The 26,086-nt window shown below is 35.5% G+C and overlaps 4 protein-coding genes and 1 long non-coding RNA gene across 7 annotated transcripts; 2 read left to right on the forward strand and 3 right to left on the reverse strand.

The window, feature by feature from the left end:
- Positions 1-2,715: 2,715 nt before the first annotated feature.
- Positions 2,716-5,007, forward strand: LOC141666339 (reticulon-like protein B2). Its single transcript, XM_074472330.1, has 5 exons — positions 2,716-3,050; positions 3,904-4,084; positions 4,179-4,320; positions 4,483-4,552; positions 4,643-5,007. The coding sequence occupies exons 1-5, from the start codon at positions 2,852-2,854 to the stop codon at positions 4,810-4,812; spliced, it is 762 nt and encodes a 253-aa protein (XP_074328431.1). The 5' UTR covers positions 2,716-2,851; the 3' UTR covers positions 4,813-5,007.
- A 552-nt stretch (positions 5,008-5,559) lies between these two features.
- On the reverse strand, positions 5,560-11,920 carry LOC141666338 (uncharacterized). Its single transcript, XM_074472328.1, has 17 exons — positions 11,598-11,920; positions 10,620-10,924; positions 10,290-10,411; positions 10,123-10,211; positions 10,019-10,051; positions 9,712-9,805; positions 9,568-9,607; positions 9,377-9,486; positions 8,825-8,889; positions 8,181-8,677; positions 8,020-8,107; positions 7,741-7,881; positions 6,853-7,424; positions 6,486-6,624; positions 6,344-6,412; positions 6,023-6,151; positions 5,560-5,906 (listed from the first exon to the last, which is right to left on the reverse strand). The coding sequence occupies exons 2-17, from the start codon at positions 10,832-10,834 to the stop codon at positions 5,793-5,795; spliced, it is 2,517 nt and encodes an 838-aa protein (XP_074328429.1). The 5' UTR covers positions 10,835-10,924; positions 11,598-11,920; the 3' UTR covers positions 5,560-5,792.
- A 2,638-nt stretch (positions 11,921-14,558) lies between these two features.
- LOC141663695 (uncharacterized) lies at positions 14,559-18,468 on the reverse strand. Of its 2 annotated transcripts, none has more exons than XM_074469487.1 (4): positions 18,234-18,468; positions 16,687-16,839; positions 15,896-15,967; positions 14,559-15,232 (listed from the first exon to the last, which is right to left on the reverse strand). In XM_074469487.1, the coding sequence occupies exons 1-4, from the start codon at positions 18,390-18,392 to the stop codon at positions 14,570-14,572; spliced, it is 1,047 nt and encodes a 348-aa protein (XP_074325588.1). In that variant the 5' UTR covers positions 18,393-18,468; the 3' UTR covers positions 14,559-14,569. The 2 variants fall into 2 exon arrangements, with proteins under 2 accessions (XP_074325588.1, XP_074325589.1); XM_074469488.1 differs by having other exon boundaries at positions 15,899-15,967; positions 18,234-18,464.
- Positions 18,469-19,641: 1,173 nt separating this feature from the next.
- On the reverse strand, positions 19,642-24,772 carry LOC141667619 (uncharacterized). The gene is made up of 3 exons (XR_012552697.1): positions 24,635-24,772; positions 23,952-24,138; positions 19,642-20,533 (listed from the first exon to the last, which is right to left on the reverse strand). It is a non-coding gene; the product is annotated as an uncharacterized LOC141667619 (long non-coding RNA).
- Positions 21,370-26,057, forward strand: LOC141667617 (aluminum-activated malate transporter 9-like). 2 transcript variants are annotated; one of them, XM_074474173.1, is made up of 6 exons: positions 21,370-22,074; positions 22,378-22,497; positions 22,585-22,854; positions 22,934-23,073; positions 23,179-23,325; positions 24,512-26,057. In XM_074474173.1, exons 1-6 carry the CDS (start codon positions 21,780-21,782, stop codon positions 25,136-25,138), a joined length of 1,599 nt encoding a protein of 532 aa, XP_074330274.1. In that variant the 5' UTR covers positions 21,370-21,779; the 3' UTR covers positions 25,139-26,057. The 2 variants fall into 2 exon arrangements, with proteins under 2 accessions (XP_074330274.1, XP_074330273.1); XM_074474172.1 differs by having other exon boundaries at positions 21,373-22,074; positions 22,378-22,518; positions 24,512-26,054.
- The last annotated feature ends 29 nt before the right edge of the window (positions 26,058-26,086 follow it).

Here is a 26,086-nt window from a genome sequence, read left to right on the forward strand (position 1 = left end):
ACGAGCATCCAAGTATCAACTATATTAAAGAAAACAAAAGTCTTCTTCTCCGTAGCCTTCTCGTGCTCTATAGGTCTTCTTATTGCTCTTCCAGGTCTCCTTTTTTGGAAAACATCTTCCCATAAGGTTTATATAATAGCCCAAGAGAACCAGCGCCAACAGAAGCCCAATTGTACTTGAATTAATAAAATCCAGAATCTGAATTTTCGCCAACAGGCGGCCGCCTGCATCCTCCACACGGGCGCCTGCTAGGCGGGCGCCTGCTAGCAGGCGGTCGCCTGCTACTAGCAAGCGGGCGCCTGCAACCCTTCTGGAAAATATATTATTTTGCTTCTGTTTTTGCTGATTTCTTCGCTCATCACCCCTAAACTGATTCCAAACACTTCCTTAAGCATTATTCGATAAAAACCACCTATCGAAGCAAGTTATACCTTGAAATGTAAAAACACTAAAAAACACATCAAATACACAAAATACTTGAGTCCAAGACACCAATTCAAGCTGTTATGAGACGTTCTAAGTGGTATAAAATGCCACTTAATAAAGGCGTCGTTCTGTAGTCTTGCGCGTTATCCTCGTGGGGGAACGATCATTAACATTTAATGTGTGCTTTGGGATCCCTGTCTCTGCATTCGCCGGGAGACTTTGGGGTTATCTCGCACTTTGCACTTATACGTTTGGGATCAATTATCATGTAATCTGGTGGGTTATCCTTATTGGTGGATAATGATGCGCTTGAGCATCTGCGATAAGTCATGCGGTAGCGGATGCGGATATCCACTGGTCGGGAAGTTTCCTTATTCATGATGTTCTGAAATCGTAATCGAGGCTTGTGCCTTTGTGCCTTTGTGACTGGACCGCATCGTTGGGCACTCTTAAAGCAAATCAATGTTCAAGTTATAATAGGAAGTTGGTTCGACAACTTCTATTGGGCCACGAAATGAGAAATCAAGCCCATCTAGGTTTTTTGTTCTCCAAGAAATACGTAAAACTAGATCCTCTATAAAAAGGAGGTACGTAGACACATTGTGAGAGTTTGGAAGCGAGAGCTCTATAAGCCATCACCAACCACACTTGCGATGTCAGACTCCATTTATCAGAATTATCATACTCCGACGACTTTCACGATGAAAGATCACCGCTACAGATCTTGATTTCGGTTACGAACCTCAAATATTTGTTAACCAATTTCCCATGTTAACGGTGAGTTTAATGATTTTTGTTGGAGATGAATGTACCTTATCTTGAGCTAATTTTTTATATTATATATATATTTTTTATATATTATTTTTAAAGAGTAAACTAAGAATGTGTTGAAGATGCTTTCAGAATATTATAAGCTATACATGTCAAAAAAAGTTACATTATCATAGACATTTTATATATAAGTACTAATTATTGAAAAACGCCACACAAACCGAGAGTACCTTACTCTGTAATCTAGTAACCAGCCAAACTGAGTAATCCAAGCATTTGACAACTGATAAGCCCAATCATATAACGTCTGGGCTGCCATATAAGTTCCCTTGTCAACAACGAACAATAGCAAAAGAAAAGCCCAATAGCTCTTATCTTAGGCCCACGATTGGCTGAAAGATATATATCATTATCACTACACTGCAAATAAGGACTTGTTTGGAATTCACTAATTTTTTTTATAAATTAAAAAGCATGTGTATTTTTCAACTAATAAATAATTTAAAATATCAGAAAAGCCCTAAAATATTTGAAGACATACTTTTAAGTAATGTCATATTATATATCATAGAAAAATACCCAAAATAATACATGACCTATTCCATTTTAATTTATGTACGAATACAAAAAGTTTTAGAGAAATTATCAAAAATACTAGTTTTTCTATTTTTTTTGCGATTTTACTATTTTTTGATTGTTTTGCAAAAATACGGAATCAACCAAAATCAACCAGATATACAACTAGTTGAATGCAGTTTTTTTTGATTGCATTTGAGGTTGTATGTAGTTGCAGAAACTTATCAAATATTGCATCCAGTTAATTCTAGTTGCAAAAAAACCATATTTTTGAAAACAATATATTAAAAATAGAATTTTTGCAATTAAAAAATATTTTTATAAGTTTTTTTAAAAATAACACTATTTTTACAAAAATATTTTTGAACTTAAATAATTTTTAAAAAAACTCAAAATTTTATATAAAAATAATATTCCCTCCGTCTTATTAATATTGACCGTCAATTATAAACGAGACGAATAAAGTAGAGTTTTTCGCAAGTAAAACAAATTTCGAGATCTTTAGCATTTTTAATACTTCCTCCGCAAAGCGCCCTCGAAAAAATTAACTAGCCAAAAATCGGGGATTACAAGAAATTTTCTCATTCTAAATTACAATTATCGCTAATCCTGTGGGCCCCCCAAAATAACCAAGAATCTACCAAAATTTGACACAGTCCATAGAATCTTCTCGATCTCATTTCTTTATACACAAGTCCTTCAATATTCCAATTAAATTCATCAAATTATCAAAATCTTAATACCAAAGTAATATCCAACGGCTCATATTGCTCCACCTGTCATCCTCTCACCACCATTCATTACACTAAATTATCACCTACCCTACGTGTACGCTTAATCTGGCCCCACGTAGAGTCATCTCATTAAATCAACGGCTGAGATTGAATCTCTCTCCCTCACGCGCTATACCATTTTTAAAAAACTTAAACCCCAACTTATAGACACGAAATATATAGTCACGCGAATCGAGAGAGAGAGAGATAGTAGAGGAGACGTTTTGAGTTACGAGCGAGAGAGATTGAGAGAGATTCAGTTTTTATTGTTTTTGATCGGGGAGATTGAGAGAGATTGGAGAGAGATGTCGGATCATGAGGAATCGAAAGCTGAGACGTTGATGGAGAAGATAAGCGAGAAGATTAAAGGAGATGACTCGTCGTCGTCGTCGTCGTCTTCGTCGGATTCGGATTCGGAGAGTGAGACGACGTCGTTGAAGGAGAAGGTGTTTCGGATCTTCGGACGTGAGAAGCCTGTGCACAAAGTTCTAGGCGGTGGTAAACGTATGTATTTGTGATTATATATACGTATATTTGTTTAATTTGTTTCAATTTTAAGTTGATTTGCTTGATTTGATTGTTTATATGAGTAGATCTGTGTGATTTTAGTGTGATTTTTGTTAGTTTGAGTGTTTATGAGGTTGAAGTATTGATTGATTGTGTACTTGCTTGATTAATTAGTTATTAAATGAGTTAATAATGTGATTTAAGTGATTTTGTGGATTTGGATGTTTTGGAGTTGATATGTTGCTGATTTTGGTGAATTTGTGATTTCGATTGGTATTCGTGGAGTGATCTGATGTTGAAGAGGTTTTTTGGTAGTGTGTAGTTAACTTAACTTATTTTAGCTTAGTTTTACTTGGCTTAGTAATAATCTCGAAAGGATGAGTTGCTTGAAACTTGATTTGTGTATGATATTGTTGCTATATGTAAATTAGTGTCGGTATATAATTAAAACCTGAGTAATATACCATTTTAATTTGCGGAGTTTTATTGTCTTTTAGTGGATGGCTAATAATGTATCTGGTTGTAGACAATTTGTATTTATGTAAATAATTACTTTTGATTTGTATTATACTTTTGGTATAATAGGTTGTTAGATGTTTTAAGTGTTGATTTTTGGGTAATAATGACTTGTAATTGAGTTAGGTAGGCTAACTTTAGAATAGAGAGTTCCCAAAAGCTCGATGATTGAGACGGATTAAGATATTGGTGTGAATATGTTGCTTTTGTTTATTTAAGAGGTTTCTTTTACTTTGGGGATGTTTAGTATTAGCAATATTGCATAGAGATGTTTTGTAGTTAGATATGTATCACACATTCATTATTTGATTAAAGTTTGACGTTGTGGATTTAGCTGCTGATGTGTTCCTATGGAAGGACAAGAAGGTATCAGGAGCAGTGCTGGGTGGTGCGACAGCTATTTGGTTCCTTTTCGAAGTGATGGAGTATTACTTCCTCACTCTTATTTCTCACGCCTTGATATTATCATTGGCTATAATGTTCTTGTGGTCCAATGTTACTACCTTCATTAACAAGTAAGACGGTCATATTGGCGTTAAGATTTTTATTAATGTTAATATAAATGATTAATGCCTTATGATTACATGGTTATTGACCTTTTCTTGCTAGGTCTCCTCCTAAGATTCCTGAAGTTTCCATTCCAGAGAAGCCGGTTAAAGAAATTGTTGCCTCTCTAAGGGTTGAGATCAATAGGGGCTTAGCAATTTTAAGGCAGATTGCACTCGGGAAAGATCTAAAGCAGTTCTTATCCGTATGTCAAATTTTTGGGTTGTTTTTGGTTGTTAACCTGCTGTTTTGCATTCGTTTGGCCAGCATAGCTACATGCCTTATATTAAGAGCCCAATATTTAATCATGAAAGTGGAAACATGTCTTTAAACCCTTGGATCTAAAACTTGCTGTTATATTAACCAGGTGGTTGCTGGATTGTGGATCTTGTCCATTTTGGGAAGTTGCTTTAACTTCTTGACTTTGTGCTACATTGGTAAATACTATGATTATCAAATTTGTGTGTGTATTAAGTCCAATTTTTTTTTATTAAGTACTGATATTGCATGTTGACTGTTGGGATCAGGGGTTGTGTTGCTCTTTTCGGTGCCTTTTCTGTATGACAAATACGAGGACAAGGTGGATCCCTTTGCGGAGAAGGCAGTGATTGAGATCAAGAAGCAATATGCAGTGTTTGATGCGAAGGTTCTGAGTAAGATCCCCAAAGGACCTCTTGGCAAGAAGAAAGCACATTAGATGAAGATTTTCGATGGAATTTGAAGTGTTAGTGTGATATCTGTTGGAATTTATGACATTATTTTGGTTTGCAACTTGGTTCTATATTTTGTTATATTACTATTGGTTCGCAAAACATAGCCTCATTGCGCTTAAATTAAATTGTTTATGTACCGACACTATTGTGAATTATCGTATACATATAGTTATTCGTCACTTATTTATGTACAGTTTCTATTCATATTTTCCACAGTTCAATAAGTTGTTAGTGTGACATGTAGACACACAGGGAACGGAACATTCAGCTTGACCTGGCCTCAGCATTATCTGCAGAACAATTGTGTTCAACAGTTTCCTCAAAAGTAGTTGAAGTTTGTAAAAGCAGACAAGGTAATAAAGATGTATCACAGGGCCAAAAATTGTTGTGTTCGATATGTGGAGATGATTTCTGGAAGCAAGAAATTTTATCAGGTAATCAAGTCGAAACTTAGCACATTACAGGCGCTTTCACAGAAATTATGAATCGAATACTTCTAGACTCGTTTAGAAAAAAATAACAACAATCGCATGTCAGGAACCCGCATGTTACTGAGATTCTGCCGCACGCAAATGACAGAATTATGAGAAGGAACGATGGACATCATATTGTTTTTCAAAAATACCATGGACAGAATTATGAATAATTAGGCATATAGCGAGAATTAAACGACTGAGAAAAGATTTGCTTCACCTTCATGTTCGCTACTAGCCAAGACCATGCCAAAAAGATACTTGTAAGTTATAACCAAACCTGTTAAAATTATAAAATTACAAGGTTCTAATGATAAAACACAGCATACAGGAAGAGTTTTACACAGGCGAGAGTATCATCTGCTGCTTTGCCGGTCGCTCGACAATTTATTTCAAAGCTATCTTATCCGAGATAAAAAGATACAGTGTACAATAAGAAGGTAAAAGTTAAGCATACGTGTTATCTCACTCTTTTGGCTACTGCAGAATGCTTAAAGGAAGTATGAGAGCTGCTCCTTTTTTCTCGAACCTCCTTCTCCGTACAAGTCATTCCATTGCTTCAGTTCATTCATTATAGATCCTTCGGCTGCAAAGCTTGCTGCAACCTGTGACAAGATTAGGAAGAGACATCAACATCATATACTCTGTGTTGCTCCAACGCGAGCGCTTCTTAGTGTTTTCTTAGTGTTAACATGAATTCTGTTGATGTTTTTGCACTCACCTGATTTTTCGCTTCCCTGAAGTCTGTCATTTTCAGTGGTCTTATTTTGATGACTTTGTCCTCTTTCTTTTCCTCTGTCATTGAAGTATCTTGAAGCTTCTTCCCTTCTGCCATTTTTTGTTTCTTTTCCTTAAAAATCAAAAGATCGCTTTGGATAAGTGATCAAGGTTTTCAGGAAATAAGACGAGACTATATAAAGGCAGTGTGGATATCGTTAAATACTGCAGATAACATGATAAAATGAGACTGATGGAGTGTATATAAAGTAGCAGGAATATTTGCTAGAATTTACTCGAGTCATAACACATTAATTGTACTAACCAGATCCTTCAGCCGTTCTTGCTGTATCAACTCCCTTACAGGCCGATAAGCAGCAGTGGTGCACAGGTTCTGTTTTTAACAGTTTCGAATTGTAAGTTTGTCAATTGGCATCCCTACACTATTGCTAAGATTAGATTATAACCTTTAGATCACTTCCAGTGTAGCCTTCTGTCAACATAGCAAGTTCTTTCTTATCTAGATCCTTGTCAACAGTTTCCTTTGCTAAAAGAGTTCTCAGTATCATTTCTCTGTTTTCCGCAGATGGCAGACCAACCAGTATCCTGTGAAAGAGTAAACACAAAATCCATAACAATTTGTTCACAACTAAATTCATCATACTATAACATAGGGTGTGATTAAATTTTTGGAACATCTTTCATCTACGGATATAATTATTACTGTACTCGATACAAATATAGGTTTTTTATGAGTGAATGATTTGCCAACACAAATTGTTCATTTGCATATATGATTAATCAGTAAATTAATTCCTTTAGCCGGCGTTGTACCTTCTCTCGAAACGTCTGATTATTGCTTCGTCCAGGTCAAATGGCCTGTTGGTTGCTGCAAGAACGAGGATCTTCTCACTTTGTTTTGTTAGGAGTCCATCCCAATGAGTCATGAATTCATTCTTTATCTTTCGCATGGCTTCATGCTCCCCTGCTCTTGACCGTTGTCCAAGCATGCTGTCAACTTCATCTACAAAAATGATAGTTGGCGAGACCTTGGATGCTAGAGTGAACAAAGCACGGACATTCTTCTCATCTTCGCCGAACCATTTAGAAGTGATGGTGGACATAGAGACATTAATGAAACTTGCCCCAGCCTCGTTTGCAATAGCTTTGGCCAGCATAGTTTTTCCAGTACCAGGAGGCCCAAAAAGCAATATCCCTCTGCATGGCTTTAAAAGGCCTCCTGTGAACAGATCTGGCCTCCTGAGAGGTAGCATGACAAGTTCTTGAAGGGATTCCTTAATGTCGTCCATGGCCCCAATATCAGAAAATGTCACGCCAATCTCATTTGCTGGTATAACTTCAGGCCTGATCCGCTTCTCAAATTCATTGTCAGGAGGAGGAAGCTCCTACAAGCATCATAAGATAATCTTTATTTTTTTTAAGTGTAATATTATCGGGGAAAAAACTTATGAGGATAAGACACACAATTAACAGTATCCAAGTATATTCTCAATATCAGATGGTATAACAAGAGCAATTCTTATGATAGGATACAATTATCAGTTTCGAATAGTAAAAGTTCAGTATATTATAATATCATGACTTAGTGTCTGCAATAACCAGATATCATATTATACACTAGTAAGTACCCTGTGGAGTTGTGGTGCATAAGAGGAGATATGTAGGAGTTGAGATTGTACAAAAGGAGTGTTCTAAACTTACTGATGCCTTTGTTGCAGGGTTTGAACTACCACCATCCTTCATAGTTGGAGCTGAAGTTTCTGGAACGCTTCTGTTTCCAGATACCGCACTTTCAGATTTCATATCCGGCCTCTTACCTACAGAAGCTCCCTCTTGTCCTTCCTGTTTATCAGTGTCAAGTGTAGATATATAAATTCCGAAAAAGAAGAACAGAAGAGAGGGTTTGTGGTTGGGGTAGTACGTATATGAAAACAAACTTTCATGATCAAGGCACCTGAGTAATTAGGATGAACAACAAACCTTGGGAGCTTCAGAATGATTTTCCAGCTTTAAGGTATCTTTCTTTACAGATTTACCTTCTTGGAATAGACTCAGTCCATGGGACAAACTGTTTCATGTTCCCAAAATTTAGTCAGAAACTATACTGATGAATAAATCGTCCTATAACATACTAATCTAACCTTGATGATGAGATAACTAGCTTCCCGTTCCTGTATTCTGGATCCTTTGTATTCATCAAATGATATGAGATTGCAGAAACCACAATTTCTTCTATATATCTACTAAGGATCGCTGCATCTTCTAAGCAGATTGAAGCCAAATCATCACAATCAAGGTCATTAGCTGCAAGTACTTCCATCACGTGGTTTCTGGTATCCTGATGCTGGATCATCCTCATATCTTCCTCTAGTTGGGACTTCCAGCTGACAAGACGGGTCTCATCTTCAGGTGGTTTGATTTCTATGGTGTATGGGAATACAGAAGTAAGCCTCTCATCTGATTCTCTGTTGTCATCATCTGGATCCACAATTCTTGAACCCAGGATCAGCACTGATCCAGTCAGTTTCTTCAACATTTTTTGGAACAAGATATACATCCTTTGTGATCTCCATAGGAGCCTGTCAACATCCCTAAGATAAAGAACCATGGGGCTGGTTTTTGACATTGAAACAAGAACCTGAAAGAAGTCGAAATTGTTATACTCCGTTATAGCCTAACTAAGATTCAGTAACCAGGACGATTGCATGCAGTATATAGCTGCAAACATGTAGGATAACTTTTGTAGCAAAATATAAGGGATCAGCCAATTAAGAAAGAGAAATACCTTGTACAGCGTCTGTATGAAAAGCTTTTCATCAAAGGCTAGGCTACTAGTATACTTGAGAGGAGCTGAACAAAATTATTAGTTACTAATAAAGGACAGGCTTTCAATCACCAAGGCATTTAAGTACTTATTTGACTGCATGTGAAAATATACTATCGTTGTAGTAATGCAAATGCAGCATGTTCCGACTCAATATTATAAATTTATAATATAGGGTGTTTTATACAATAATGTATTTTCCTGACAGTATTTACTGCAGATATGGGTAGAGAATCTTTATTGATGAATGGTATACTCAGTAAGGCAGTAATGCTCACTACATTCAATCTCAACATTATTGTGTAATTATCATGTTAAAATTCAGCATAATAAATAAGACGTGCTTAATCATTTTGTGCTAAACAATATATCCCTTTAGCTCTCGTTTACTTTTACGTCCTTGAAATATTATTTCCCTGCTGCTGGGGTAAATGTAACTAATTAAGACCTCTGAACTGTAAATGCAATAAATTAAGACCTGTGAATTGTTAAAAATCAGCTGTCAACAAAAACCTGAATTTGAAGAAGTACTATTTGCTCCAAGACTATTTAAATTAGCTGCGGCAGATGAATTTCTACGAAGGCTTGAAGGCATTCCTTCTGCTCCACTGCAAGTGAAGGAACTGAAACAGTAGATAGTTAGAAAAGAAGGAATATTACCAAATTCCAATTGCTTCTGTTAGTCCAAAAAAATAAACTTTTACCTTGAACCAATATCACCACTGCCCTGTCTACGCAATGAGCCTGAAATGGGAATAGATGTAAGCATATACGGAGAAATATAAATAATTGAATTCCCCGAGATATTTTGGCAAGCAAAATGTTCAAAAAATTAGCAATTTTCTAACCTTGGGGTTCTTCTCGTGATTGAAAAGGGGAAAAAGATTCAAAGAGACCAGACATTCGGGCTAAAGTTGTTTCTGAAATGGATCTCTTGAAAGACTATAAAATAATGTGTTAGAGAAGGAATTAACCATCTCCGAAATTAGCATGTTGGCTATCATAAACCTCCAGTGAATTTTATTTAGAGCTAAATGAAATTTACCGAAAACATGTATTTTGTGCAACAGAGAACAAAACTGATGGAGAAGAATAATTGCGAAAGATAAAAATCATTCGAGAAATCATGTGCCTGACACAATGTGTAAAACTTACTTCTTTATCAGCAGACCCATATTTCCCCTGAATCTGTGAATACAAAATTTAGTGTAACTTTTGGAGAAGACATGATTAAGGAATTTGCAATACCACAAACTTACCTTCAACGAGAAGTCAGTAATATCTAATAACAGCAGCCTAGCTCCAAAATAATGAGCCAACGCCTTTGCAAGCATTTGTTGGTAAAGTTCTTCAAAATTAGACATAAACAAACAGATGTGAACATTCAAGTGTATGATAAAACATATAAATTGAAGAAAAAACCAACCTGCAGGTCCTGAGAGCAAAATAGTTCGACTAGCAGGAGCAAGGTTCCTTGTGTGCTTTGAAAAGTCGAAATTCTTTAGATAAACAAATGCAGCACTTGTTAGCAAGACCCTTGTCTGCTCACTGTTGTGATAACAAGAAAGGTCTTAGTGTGATGAAGCACAATTTAAGAGAAATATTGGCCATTAGCATGAAATATCGATATTAATTTCTGAATAAATCAGTACAGGAAGATAATGTCAAGCTACCAACAGAACTAAAAGCCTGACCATGTAAAGATGCTTAACCTCAATAAAATAGGAAAGATTACTCGGAGAAATTGCCGGAATACCTGAGATAATACGGAAATTCATCGAAAGTGACTTTGCTAGTCCTGCCATCAACTATGAGATTAAGCATCTCCTGCTCCATAGAGTGGGGCGTAATCGCGTTTGAAGAGGAATTAGCAGCACCAGTCCATTTGCTTACAGTATGTCCTGAAGCCAATCCAATCCCTACCCCAATTCCCACTCCCAAAGCTGACATCAAAATGTGTTTCTGCTCCATCTCTTATTACTCTGACAACTTCCCCTTCTCAAAATCGAACTTTTTACCAAGCAACAAACAAATCTTTGACAAACAAGTACAAATCACACCCTGTAAGAAAACCCCTGAGAATCATCACTAACTTGGATCATATTAATTGAGTTAACGGTAATAAATTCTGCCAACAACATTCAACGTAAGAATTAAAATCACAGGAGAAGTAAGAAGATCCTTACAAAGTTTATTTGCATAATAAAAATCCATTAATATTACAAACTCTTTTATTTTAAAATTTAAAATTCATGAAAATAGTATTCAATAAATAATCCATAACAATTTAATACTAACACTAACAAAATCATTTAAATAACCTTTAATTAACCGGTCATTCTAAAATCTCAAAATCTCGACCTCAAGGTATAGGAGGAAGACTTAGTACCTTGAAGATGTTAGCTCTAGTAAGACTCAAAATTCACTTAACATGAAAATAAAATTCATTAAATAATCCTAATCCAAGAAATAATCCATAACAATTCAATACTAACACCAAATCATCATTTAAATACCGTTACTAGAAAACCGTTAAATTACCAGTCACCCTAAAACCTCAAAACGTTAGTCCTCAAGGTGTTACGAGCATGGATCAGTACGATCTTATATTATATTTTATCAGAAAAATATAAAATCACTGAGAGCTTGTACTTTATACTCTCCATCTATGATGGTTTATTTATATGCTACAAAAATAATAAAATTTACATAAAAAACTTGAACATGTACATACTTGAGATGAATGAGAGGTAGATCAGTGTAGCAGGGCTGCTCCGAGGAGTGCTGTTTTTACGTTCAAATACGGCGGCGAGGGTTACGAAAGAGTGTGTGTGTGTGTGTTTTAAGTTACATAAGGTGGTGGTTATAGTATGACCTTATAGTCATGTGACTATGTGAGTGAGTGTAATAATAATTAAATGGCCAACGCAACAGAGAGAGAGCGAGAGAGAGAGGAGAGAGAGCGAGAGAGAGATAGCAGAGAGAGGAGGGAGAGCGAGAGAGAGCGAGAGAGAGATAGCAGAGAGAGGAGGGAGAGCGAGAGAGAGATAGCAGAGAGAGAGTGTAACACTGTGTGTGTTAATCAGGTTCGTCCCGCTTTTATTTTATTTGCCTCGATTTTTGAGCTTGGCGGGCCCAATTGATGGGAGCTTGCCACGCAAAGCATCAACATTGTCTGCTTCACCCCAAATATATCCGTTTTTTGTTCACCCGTACTACTTCCTCCCTCCCATATTGTTTTTCTCATTTTTACTTTTTCGTCATAAATGATTGATTACTAATTTACATCTAATCTATAAAATCAAATGTAGTCATGAGTGATTTCGTTAGATTCGTATTTATGAATACTTTAATATAATGAAATTTTTATATATAATACTAATACAGTATTAAAAATATTAACAATCAAATGTGTGCATTGACAAACGTGTCCAACACAAAGAGAAAACTTTTTTAGGGACGAAGGGAGTATTTAACCGGGGATTTTTCTATTGGGGCACGTGAACCCCAATTAAGAGTTAGTGCTTAAATTAGGTGTTCGCTGTATGCATAAAAATCTCCATCAATAAATTTTTTACAACTCATCAATCCCATTTTTTATCATGACCCACAGATACATATTAGACAAACCGTTTAATTATTTAATTAATGGTTTTCAAGTCACAAACGTGACTATAATCAAAATTTAATTGGTGCAAATTTTTGTGTAAACAAAAAATTCATCATTATCAATAAATTTTTCAATAATAAAATTATGACGATTCATCAATAACGAATATTTAGCGTAATACCCAGTATGAAGTATCAAATAATAATGTATGATATTTTTATATTAAATATATTTTACAAAATTAAAAGAGATAGTTTGGAATGTAATAACAATTATTTGTTTAAAAGATTTTTTAAAAAAGTTAAATATACTTTTGTTTTTAATATTTTAAAAGATGTCAATGAAGAATACTATTTACAAATTATTATTATTAATCCCCCTAATCTAATTCGCATCTTAATTTATTAGACAATAAAAGGTGCCAACTTTTTAATTCTTTCCGAGTCTTTACGAAATATCGGGGATTCGAATCGATAATAATGAACGGAGTGTGTTAAATATAGAAAAATAAAGACGAAGAAAATTAATGATGGGATGAGGTGGTCTATTAACTAATTCCTGTTGGATAACATTTTGGCAGGAAAAAATAAAAATAAAGAAAACATTTCATATTCATCGAATACAGTTTACAATGTAGGAACCTGTGCCTCTTTTCTTATCCAAATTTGGCCGTTTCACAATTTTAAACACGACATAACTAGATGAATATTCAGCTATAGGGATCGTATACTTATACACGTGACAGTTCCCCGATAATAGTTGAATGGAATACGTAGTGATGTAATTCGGTTCGAGCAAGTCGAGTTTCGAGTCGGGTATAATTTAAATTAAGATTAATTGAGTCGATATGAACCGGCTCGTTTAATTAATCGAGCCTAAAGTTCTGACCGAGCTTGACTTGTTTAATTTCACCAGTCGAGTCAGGCCGACTCGTTTAGCTAAACGAGCCGATTTTAACGAGTGTGGAGGCCGACTCGTTTAGCTAAACGAGCCGATTTTAACGAGTCGGCTCCCGACTCGTTTAATTTACACTTAATCGAACCTAAAACTCTATCCGAACTCGACTAATAAATTTTACGAGTCGAGCCGAGTCGGCTCAAGTAATTAAACGAGTTGGAATTTCTACCCGAACTCGTCTCGTTTAACTAAACAAGCCGAGTCGAGCCCACTTAAACGAGTTCGAGCCCCTAAAACTCTATCCGAACTCGACTAATAAATTTTACGAGTCGAGCCGAGTCGGCTCAGGTAATTAAACGAGTTGGAATTTCTGCCCGAACACGTCTCGTTTAACTAAACAAGCCGAGTCGAGCCCACTTAAACGAGTTCGAGCCGGACAAGCTCGCAAGCCGCCCAACTCGAGTTCCAGCCCTAGGAATACGGCTGTGTAATTACGGTAATACTCACCTATCATAATAAAACTGCATACCTACGCAATACACATCTATGAAATATTGCGGCTTGTATATTACAACCACTACAGTTTCAGATTTTCCGTTTGCAGCTTATTGACAAATTGATTACACATGTATATATTTTAGGACATGGATGGGAACGGCCAGCGTTATCCAATTAGTAGGGAGGGAGGACCAATTTGATGGCTGAGGATATATTTCTGAATCTGGTTCACTTTTCGAACCTTGTTGCAGACATACTTGGTATGTGATTATTCTTAACTAAGGGAAAAGAAGATAAATTTCTCTACATGGCCAAGAGCCCTCAGAGTCACGGTCCAGCCGGTGCTGACCAGCACCTCCCACTCGAGACCTGCTATGCCAAAACACAGAATTTGTCGCTAAAACTGATGGTTTTAGGTTGGTAAAAGTCAGCCCTCTTATTTAGCAGGAATTTTGTTCTACGAGTTCGGGATTCTGGATTCTATGATTAATGCAGTTATGAACTATCAAAGATCGCTTTTCTGTATAGGTTTGGTCCTCACCTGGACCGTCCCATGATAACACAAATCAAAATTGGTCTTTTCACTATCAACACGGAAAACACTATCTTTAGCCATGGTAATGAACAAAACACTTGCATTTGATATGGGATTGACGAAGGAAAATGTGTATACCCTACAAGGCTACGACATGGAGTAAATATCATTTCATTAAATCCAGGAAAACAAAGAAATTCCAAAGGCTGTGGAGGAGAATTGATGGTAATAGGTTCTTACACCGTGTATAAATGACACCCGTTACAAGTCCAATAAATAATAGTGGCAACACCCTGTATACATTCCAATGTACTATGGCAAATGCAACTGAACTTACTAGTATTGAGCCCCATATTGGCAAGTACCTGGTCAATGATGGAAGAAGAAAACCCCGAAATACCAACTCCTCCCATACAGGAGAACACACCATAAGCAGAACTGCGTACACTGCCATAGCTACAGGATCTTTTGCAATGATAGATTGCTCTATGCTTGTGACAGAAGTTGATGGAAGAATAGGAAATAGATCGAGGTTGAATTGTGATAGCCGGTTAATCAATGGGAACGTAAGGCATCCAACAACAACATCAAAGAGCCAATTACCTTTCAAGCTGAGTCTGAACCATTCAGATGGAAGGGGCCGAAACCTTGACAGACAGCGATATAAGATTACAGCTCCGGCAAAACCTTCCATTACATCTGTTAAAAGACTCAGGAAAGCTTGACCTCTATATGTTAAAGTTGCCGTGTTGAAGCCCAACATCCATGCTCCTATTGGAACTAACCAAGAACCTATGAACCAAAATGCAGTCATCCAAAGAAGTGTAACCTGCAGCAGAATATCATTCACGTTGCTTTAGATTTTTTTTTAAAAACACACATGGTCTGAACATCAACCAAAAGCTTAGGTTGAGTCGAGTGGTCGAAATTCATGAATATATGACACAAATTTTCTAACATTCTACTTTGAGAATGAAGCATGTTAAACTCGTGCATAGAAATTTGCAAACAAAAGAAACCAGCCTCTGTAAGTATAACCAGACGTATAGATACTCTAACTATATCCGTGAAACAAAAGCAATTTTATAAACAAATCAGCTGTAACTCGAAGGGGAATTTCAACAACGCAAGCCCAACCACAGATATGAAAGTGGATCGCTCAAGTACATCAACCAACACAAAAGTTAAGATGGTATCGTAAGGCTAAAGGCATAAAACATCCTTGTTAAAGGTCCGCGTAAGCATAAGATGTTAAGATTAATCAACATACAGAAGGTATTAGAATATTAGTTTACTTGTTGAGTTATTAAAAAAAAAGCAAACCAAAAGAAATAGTAGTCACTTGTCAACAGGTGGAAGCGCAAAAACCATTAATATCATAATCAACGATTTAAAATCTAACTGCCGGAATCAAGTACATGAAATTCTACTCAAGTTTTGCATATATTGACTCCTAATAATTGCATATACTGTTGCCAGGTAAAAAAACGACTACCTGCAAGATGGTCCCTACTGTCCATGGTACAGTCCACAGTTTGTCAATAGTTCCACGTACATCTGCAGCCTGAAAACAATGCAATATTACAATGCAGTTCTTAAAGCTTAAATCCCAAATATAAGACTCTTTTTCAATCACTTGGCAGAAGAGTTCTTACCTACTAATTTCTTAAATAGACTATTGCAATGTTATATATAGTAACAATATTTTTTTACTTAAAAAAAAGAATTGATACGGGTAGCTTATTATCACTGAAAGCAACATTTAGTGAACAGTCTTATATATTCAACACTACCAACTTAATAGCTGGTCTACATGGCACAAGTTTGACCACACAGCCTGCACATGGGTTTTTGCATATATTTCCGGAGCAGAGAATTTAAAACAAATAAGAGTTGTTTCTTCAACTTGAAAAGATTCAAAAATTCGAAAAAATCAGGTCCAAGGATGTAGTCCCTGAAATACATATTGTAATTACTCTAGTAAATATCGTTACTGTTGCAATGTATATATGGCGACTAGACATTGTTCTGTAACTAGTGTTTTCAGCAGAGACAGAAAGTTGGGAATTAAGCTAGTGAATGCAAAACATTCTGAGAAACAAAAAGTTTATAACATGAGGACAGAAGAAACTGCCAGGCCAGGTCCGGACCTTAAATTATCATGAATTTCTTAAAGCGTGAATCGCCAAAATGTAACATTGTACCTCCATGACTAGAGTAGTGGTAAATTTGTGCACCCGAAAGATTTGAACTGGAAATAAATACAGGAGGAAAGGGTCTTACGTTTTTAAGATTTGTGAGCAGATCTCCTTTTGAACTGTTTGGTTTTGTAAACTCAGACTGCAGAAAATCTTCATGGATTATATCAGCAACAGGTTCAAGCTTTGAGATCTCTAAAGGAGACTCTTCACGCCTAAAGCACGAAACTTTCCACCTCTACAAAGTCAACCTAACCCATTAAAGATGAATAAATAAAAAAGAGACATATACACATTCAAGAAACAAACTCACACAAAATTATAACATTTCCCCGTAATTTTCCACATTATACTCAATTATCAGAAACATCTTTAACCGAATTTAAGAATATCGTCCAAAAACTCATATAAATTTACAATCTTTTTTCCTATAGCATTGTACATCATACTCTATCAATATCTCACCCAGCTTGTGAACACGTGTTAATTACAAAATTCACTCAAACCCCACAATTAAATTTTGTAACAAGGACCCTTATCAAAAAACACAAAGGTAAGAATTCCCTAAGCAGAAACATCCAAGAACAGAAAAAACCCATCTTTACACACAAATTGCTAAACATATATTCATGAATATGCATAAAGTTTGGTAAGAATTTCCTAAGCAGAAACATCCAAGAACAGAAAAAACACATCTTTACAAACATTCTATACACACAATTCTTAACAGACATCCATGTATATGCATAGAGTTTGAGTTTTTATGGGTAAAAAACATCCTACACACAAAATGGCTATAAAAACATTCATATATAAGCATAAAGTTTGAGTCTTTATAAGTAAAACACATCCTACAAACAAAATGGCGATACACAAATTCATGTAAATTCGTAAAGTTTGAGTCTTTATGGGTAAAATACCTTAACTAAAGAGTATCTAAAATGATGGTTATACAAATTGCTTACACATTTATTCATGAATATGCATAAAGTTTGAGTCATTATGGGTAAAAGACATCCTACACACAAAATAATTACAAAAATTCATATAAATTCATAAAGTTTGAGTCTTCATTGCTAAAACACATCCTAACCACAAAATGGTAATCCAAAAATTCATGTAAATTCATAAAGTTAGAGTCTCTATGGCTAAAACACATCCTACACACAAAATAGCTATCCACGCATTCATATATAAGCATAAAGTTTGAGCCTTTATTGCTAAAACACATCCTACACACAAAACAATTATACAAGAATTCATGTAAATTCCTAAAGTTTGAGTCTTTATGTGTATATTACCTTAATTGAAGAGTACCCAAATTATGGTCATACAAATTGCTTACACATTTATTCATGAATATGCATAAAGTTTAAGTCTTTATGGCTAAAACACATCCTACACACAAAATGGTCATACAAAAATTCATGTAAATTCATAGAGTTTGAGTCTTTATAGGTAAAACACTACCTACACACAACATAATTATACAAGAATTCATGTAAATTCATAAAATTTAAGTCTTATTCATGTAAATTCATAAAATTTGAGTCTTTATTGCTAAAACACATCCTATAGTTATACAAGAATTCATGTAAATTCATAAAGTTTAAGTCTTTATGTGAAAACTACCTTAACTGAAGAACACCTAAGATGATGACAATCTGAAAATTGAGAAAATTGGGTCACTGGAAAATGGGCTTGAGAAGGTGGAGAAGCCCTGATTGGAGAGAAACAAGGTAGAAGAAGAGGGCGTTGAGAGAGAAAGCAATTGGGTTTTAGCCTAAGCATAGGTTCGATTTGAACCTGATTGATACTAATTTTAATTTTAATGACCTTGTTGTATTTAATTCTGTTTATATCCACTGTGTGTTTCTGGGCCTGTGTAGTTTGAATGTATCTAGGCTTTGTTTCATGTAACGTAATACCCCGATAATAATTCGTGGATAATTAATTTTATAAAAATTAACTTTTATATATTAAATAATCCTATCAAGTTTAGGTTTGGAATATAATATTTTAAAATTTGATCTCATGGTTAGCTAAAAATTGACAAGCTCATGTACAAAAACTACTTGTCATGATTTTTATTTCACAAATCACAATTATAAACAAGATTTTTTTGTCCTTAAGAAAAGCAAGATTGTATTTTTTTAATTGTTTGTAATTATTTTATTTGTTCGTAAAAATTTATCAAAGGGAAAAATATTCAAAATACGTACTATTTAGAAGATTTATCTGATTACGTAATATTTTTTATAAAATAATTATAAATGAATGTATGATAAAAAATTATCTTAAAAAATGTATGATCAAAATTTGTAATTACAGAAAATTCCGCTATGCTCTTAAAATTTTGTAATTACGAAAAGATCCATCTTGCATTAAATTTTAAAAAAAGTATTTGAGCGCACGAATTAGTGAAAATAATAAGAATTTATTTAATAGAACGAAAGTACTTGGAATAAATAAAAAATTAAATTTTTAAAAATATAATATATATATATATATTAAATATCAAATGTGAATTTTACCTTTGACTCCGTGAGTGAACACTTCATCATTTAATTATCTATTACATTTTTTAACAATTAATTTTTTTTCGTATATAATCCGTGCACTTTTTTTTTTGCAAAAATGGGTAAATACGAATATATTAGTTCCGATTTAGTATCACCAAATTGGTACATAAATACAAATCAGGGTCGGGTTCGGATTTAAGGTTTGGTATACAAAAACACGAAAGTTACACGACAGGGAACAACATGAACGTTGTCTAGTCCCATGCTAGATTCTTGCCTAATTTGAATCTTTATATCGAGTACAATAAAAAATGTATTAATCCATATTTTTTTATCCATAGATAGTGTTACTCTTGTTTATTTCTTAAAAATGGTTCTTTTTCACAATCTATTCATGATTCATGAATGAAAGATCACATAATGACTTGATGATGCCTCAATTTTTGTCAGGTAGGACTCTGCAAGCATCAAAATATATACTCTGCACATATTCTCACATCAACATGGTTACATTCAGAGTCTTTAAGAACCAATACATGTAACATTTCTTCAATTTCACAAAGAATATGTTTGTCAGATTCGAATTCTTGACTCAATGGAGAAGCTAGCAAGTAGAAACTGGCAAGGAACATCCTTCTGAGCATTGGTTATAAACTGAGAGATTTACCGAGACGAAAATGATGGTGACAGCTAAAGATCCTAGTCTTGATAAGCAAACTGATACATTTCGAAACATGGCTGTTATGTTTTCAGATTGTTGAAAGAAAACCAGTAGTAGTGCTCTTGGTATACCTGTAAAGTACTGCAATTGACAATCTTGTGTTCAGTACTGTCAGAGAGCATATATTCAGAGGTTCTTGAAATGACATCCTCAAATCCAATGAACGGTTGATCTCGAGATGGAAGTACTTCCAAATCTAAAACTGCAAGAGACTGACCTACGTCCAGATAGGAGCATCGAGAGGGGACAGAAATACGAGAGGTCCTAAAGAGAGACGCTGAACCAGCTTCATAACATTTTGGATGAGCAGACAAGATTTAGTACACCTTGTTTGACGAGATGCTAAAGTGTATTCTAGCTTTCCATTAGATCACCTGTTTTTTTGACAAGGGTCTGAAAAACCAACCCAGAAACACAGATAGTATATCAAATCACATCTCGTTAAAGAGGAAAGATCACAGGGAGGGCAGCTAATCCAATCGGAAAGAAGAGCTGAATACAAATTTTCCTTAGCAATCCAAGGTGCATTACAAATAAAGGTAATGTTGTGTATGTCGGGACCTTATATGGAGCTGTTATCAGAGCTTTGTGCATTTTGTACGACCATGGAGCTGTTATCAGAGCTTTGTGCATTTTGTACGACCATCACGTGATGCTATAAGAATATGTAGATATCGCCAGACATATTCCTGAGAGAGACATTAGCCAGATGATTTGATTAGAAAATAAGGAGGCAAAAAAACAGAAAATAAAATGAGACATATTCTTTAGTATGAACATTTTAGCAACTTGTTAATCTATCACAGATCGACCTGCAATTGAGGCTCAAATCTCACGCAGTATAGTATTCTTTTGTGAAATATGAAAAGGTTCTTTCGACAGAATCATGTTTGAACCATTCAGCATCCTTAATTACCTTTTCATTTCTAATCAGTTTGCACAGTGAAACAACAGTATGTGATCTACATAAAAGTGCAAGTTTTTCATAGTAACAAACACACACATTACCTAGTAGCATAACAAATTGGAAAATCCTATTTTTCAGATTAGATTTCTATCAAATTGACACCACATTGTTCAAAACTAGAGTAAATGTGGCCATCACTACAGCAATATTGATAGGAACCAGAAAATCCAAGAGGCCGGCATTTTTAATAAATGTATCAAAATATAGAAAAGTAATTTAGTACATGATAGTTCGTCCGATACCCCACACCTTTTGGTGCAGTGCATCTCCCTCGCTCCCTTTACAAAATGTTGAGGGTTCGAAAACAAGGTAAATGTGTGAGTGTGTTTAACTAGCAAAAAAATAATAGTTCGTTGACTATTTTCTTAAACTAAATTATATCAGAGGGCACAAGAGGAGAATGGGTGCCTTCTAAGATTCAAAACAATGTAAAACAATTCTTGTGCGGACCATCTTAGTTAAACGGGCAGGCTTACGGATCAAAGTACTAACCTGTTGAAGAAGGGGCCGGGAGCTCCTCGCTAACCTGTAAAACAAGGGTCCGTTTAAACGGGCATTCAGTACTAACCTGTAAAACAAGGGGCCGGGTGCTCTTAGCTAGGCCCTGAAGCCAGTCTATTTGCGTTAGGAGATTCTAATTCCTCACGCATGCAGCATTATTGAGGTCTAGCATCTTCTAATCCAATATTTTCTCCTCTTTCCTTCTATTATTGTGGTATGCTTCTGTTTCTAATTACGACACAAACTTTCTCATCTTAGTTGCATCAACTGGTTCACTCCCACTTCTTTAAATTCTCACCCTCATTTCCTCATTCATTCAATCTCAGTACTCATAGTATCTGCACTTCAACATACCTTAAACTCTAACCTAACTCACCAGAAACTCACTTTCTCCTGCACTACATCATTCTTAGGGTTACTATTCCTAAACCGGATTTCTGAGGAGCACTTCAAGAGTTGGTTAGACAATGAATAGGAAAAATGGCAGTAGCATTGAGATCAATATAGCTTCCATTACCAAAACAAAAATACCAGAAACTCTAAAGAGACCAGGTGATGCGAAAGTCTCATGTAAAGGATGGGCGTCTGTTCTGTGGGACTTTTGCAAAGAAGACTGGAATAGAGTGATATTCTCCTTGAAAGTAGGGCTTGCTGTTCTACTTGTCTCTCTACTCATACTAGTCCGAGCACCTTATCAAGAATTTGGTAAAAGCATCATCTGGTCCATCATCACTGTTGCCATAATGTTTGAATACACAGTTGGTATGTGCAAACAATAAATTCTACACGTCTCTTGTAGGTCGTAACTAAGACATTGATGATGCATGCATACCAATCACAAAGCTTCATGCATTTGTCTACACTCTACACTCTATATACAATATACATGCACTGTGTACAATATTTGGTGTGCATGCTACAGAAACTGTTTACTACATTATTATTGCATGGTCAAACAGGATAATGCAGATTATGAAGATGCTATTTAGGCATATATAACTAAACCATCTTGTAAGCCAATTAACATTCAAGTGCATATTCTAAGTGAAATTTCTATTATTGAAGGCGCCACATTAAATCGAGGGCTTAATAGAGCACTTGGAAGCTTGCTCGCTGGAGTCTTAGCTGTTGTTATGACCCAAATAGCCTTGAGCTCCGGCACAATTGCTGAACCCTATATAATTGGTATCAGCATCTTTCTAATAGGTACGTCGCTTAAATTGTAAATGCCTATATATTTGGATAACTTAAAAAAAATCTGACGTGTTACAGGGACTGTTACATCATTCATGAAACTATGGCCATCATTTGCACCATATGAGTATGGTTTCAGAGTTGTCCTCTTCACATACTGCCTAATCATAGTTTCTGGATACCGCATGGGAAATCCAATCATAACTTCCATAGACCGACTATACTCAATTGCTATCGGAGCTATTATTGCAGTTCTGGTGAATGTCCTAATTTTTCCCATATGGGCTGGTGAGCAGCTGCACAAGGAACTAGTTAACAGTTTTAATTCAGTTGCTGACTCTCTTGAAGGTAAACTAATGAGTTTTAGTGACTTCAAAATTCAAAGCATTATCTATAGGAATTCTAATATCATCATTGGGTGTATCAGAATGTGTTGGGAAATACCTAGGAGATGATGGATCCAATTATCCAGACTTCTTCAAGACAGTTATAGATGAGTTTCCTGACGAGCCAGCATATAAGAAATGCAAATCTACACTGAACTCCTCTGCTATACTCGAGTCCTTGGTAAATTTTAGATTTATGTACTATTCTTCACATAAAGTACTTCTATATTTTCCACAAAATTGGCTAGCAACTTAGATGTTGTATAATTTTGCTTCCAATTTTAAGGCAGTTTCAGCTAAATGGGAGCCCCCACATGGCCGGTTCCAACACTTCTTCTACCCTTGGTCAGAATATGTAAAGGTTGGCGCAGTATTAAGATATTGTGCATACGAGGTTATGGCACTTCATGGTGTTCTTCACTCTGAAATTCAGGTTCATTTTCATCAAGATTTATGTTATCTGATGGCACAAGTGAAAAAAGTGCATATGCACAAGTAAAAAAAATCAGATAAATCATAAAACAGAGCACTCAATGGTTAAAAAATGGAATTGATACTGTATCTGATCCTTCGCTAACAGATCTTCTGGCAACACAACAATTAAGCCAATAGTGATCTTGCAAGGTCATAAATAAAATATGGCAATTAAAAGAATCTCAATGCTGATGTAAAGAAAATGTCTCAACACAAGGAAGTAACAGAATCATACAAAATTAGAAACCATATTGTCTTGTTTAATTTAAGGTCGCTATCAGCTGGACATGCTAGCTAAACATCAGTTTATCAAGAGAAAGCTAAACATCAGTTTATCAAGGGAATAGAATAGGAAGGAAAATATATTCTAAGAACTTATTCTATAAACCAAAATTATTTATTTAGCAACCTTTGACAACCACTCTGAGGATTTTTATGACCTAATTAATATGCCATATGCCTGCACATATACTGCTGCGATTATTTAGTTATGCCATGGGCCTTAATTTTCATCAGCTTGAATAAAAATCCTAAATTGCTGGTGCGGTGAATGTAATTTGCAATTATAAAATAAAAATTCCATACCTACATCCCAATAGTATTTCCAGCACTTTGCCTTAGGATGAACTGCTTTTGTTTCATCAGGACAATTCAGAGTAGTGAGGCAATCTATGGAGTGGGAATCTGCATATATCTGAAGTATGTAGTGAGGCAATTCGGGAGTATTATGCATCTGTTCCTCTTTTTGGCTACAACTATGAACAGGCTTTATCTGCAATAGAAACAAACTAATTAACAAATATCGCGAGTTTAGAGTGGTCTCAAAAAACTGGGAATTTAATATTTTTACATAAACATGTCTAATTGAAGTATAGATAAAACCTAACTCATCAAAATTAGGGGGCTCTTGGATTGTAACAATCCAAATGATTGTTGATGAGTGGAAATGAGCTTCTTTTGATCATACCGAAAAGCATACTAATTCCCATTTACCAGATTGAAAAAAAAGAAAGAAACGGCCTCTACCTGCTAATAGCATATGAAGGGAACAGTAATTATATCTTTGTATGTGTAGTTATAACAAGAGTTGGTTGACATATACTCACTATTTTTTTCTGACATACATTACCTTTTATTCTATACAGGCACCCTACAATCTAAGATTAGCATTTCAGACAGAGATCCAAGAGGCAACAAATCAGGCTGCAGAGCTAGTTCGATGTTTAGGGAAAAACATAAATGACATGACAAGAAACCTCAACACAGACCTAATAAAAGGCGTTCATAGCTCAACAGAACGACTTCAACACGCCATTGACCTGCATTCCTATCTCCTTGCTTCTACTAATGATGCACCAGATAACTCAGCTAAGCTACTCCCCAAACTCTCACGCTCTTTTACGCCCCCACTCTCTGAACTATCGGAGCAACTGGCTGAACTTGACAATGAGGTCCCAGAGCATAAACTTTCTCCAGCTAACCAAGACACGCCTGTAATGATCCCCGTGACACCACATGTTGAATCTTACCATGAGATGATGCGGAAGCAATCAAGAAGACTCCATTCTTGGCCGTCTAGAGAAGTGGATGCATTTGAGGAGGAAGGGCGGCTTGAAGCAAACTCTGTTACACGAATGAAGGCGTTAGAGAGCACCACAACACTTTCGCTGGGCACCTTTACCTCCTTGATTATTGAATTTGTCGCCCGGCTAGATCACTTGGTTGAAGCAGTTGACGAGCTCTCCAAAATTGCCAAATTCAAGAATGACTGAATGAGATTATGTGAACAGAAGAATATCATGGGTTCAAATTTGGACAATTTTAAAACAAATATTAGAATAAAGTAACAATTGCCTAGCATTGTACCCTAGTGTCACGTCGCTTCTTTAACAAGAGGTCGAGTTTCCAAGCCTGAGTAGAGGTGTGTATGAGTATCAGGCCCCCGACAAAACCCTATTCTCCTTTCCCAGAAAAAAGAGTACCTTTGAAGTATTTCCAATTACACTCATGCATGAGCACCAACCTATAAAATGAGCGCCACATAATGTATGCAAAAGAAAATATAAAAAGAAATTCACTCAAATCTTAGACATAAGTTGGCAAGGAAGTTCCAATACATCTCTCAGACTTACAATTGGCATAACTATCAAACTGGAGCTAACTGGTGCAGAAATTTTTGTATTGATAGTTCAGCCACACAAACCAAAAATAGCCACTATGCACCCTTGCTATAGGTTTGGCAATCAAATATAGAATTCGGGAAGTATAATTATGTCCTTGCTATATGTTTGGCAATCAAATATAGAATTCGGGAAGTGTAAGATGTATGCTTCTATAGCAATCAAATATAGAATTCGGGAAGTGTAAGATGTATGCTTCTCATACTCCTGGAAGTAGAGAAATAGATCAACCATATGACTACTTCTATATATATAGTTTCTTTCTCTGTTAAATTAAGTATAGTTTGAAATTAATGAATGATTTGAAGTAATGAATGTTATTTCTTTCTCGGCAAAAAAAAAGTATAGTTTGGTAACGTATTTTCAAGAAAAAATTTCAGTTACAATGAATTGTACCAACTAAAGAGTATTTTACCAACATATTTCCCTTCAATCAATAAACCGCTGCTACAAATACCAAGACCATCACAGAAACATAACAGAAAACTATCAGTATCAACATCATACTTTGCTAAGACAAAGTTGTCATTTAGAACTCAA

The sequence above is a fragment of the Apium graveolens genome, chromosome 6 (genome assembly GCF_009905375.1).
Source record: "Apium graveolens cultivar Ventura chromosome 6, ASM990537v1, whole genome shotgun sequence".
Taxonomy (NCBI): Eukaryota; Viridiplantae; Streptophyta; class Magnoliopsida; order Apiales; family Apiaceae; genus Apium; species Apium graveolens.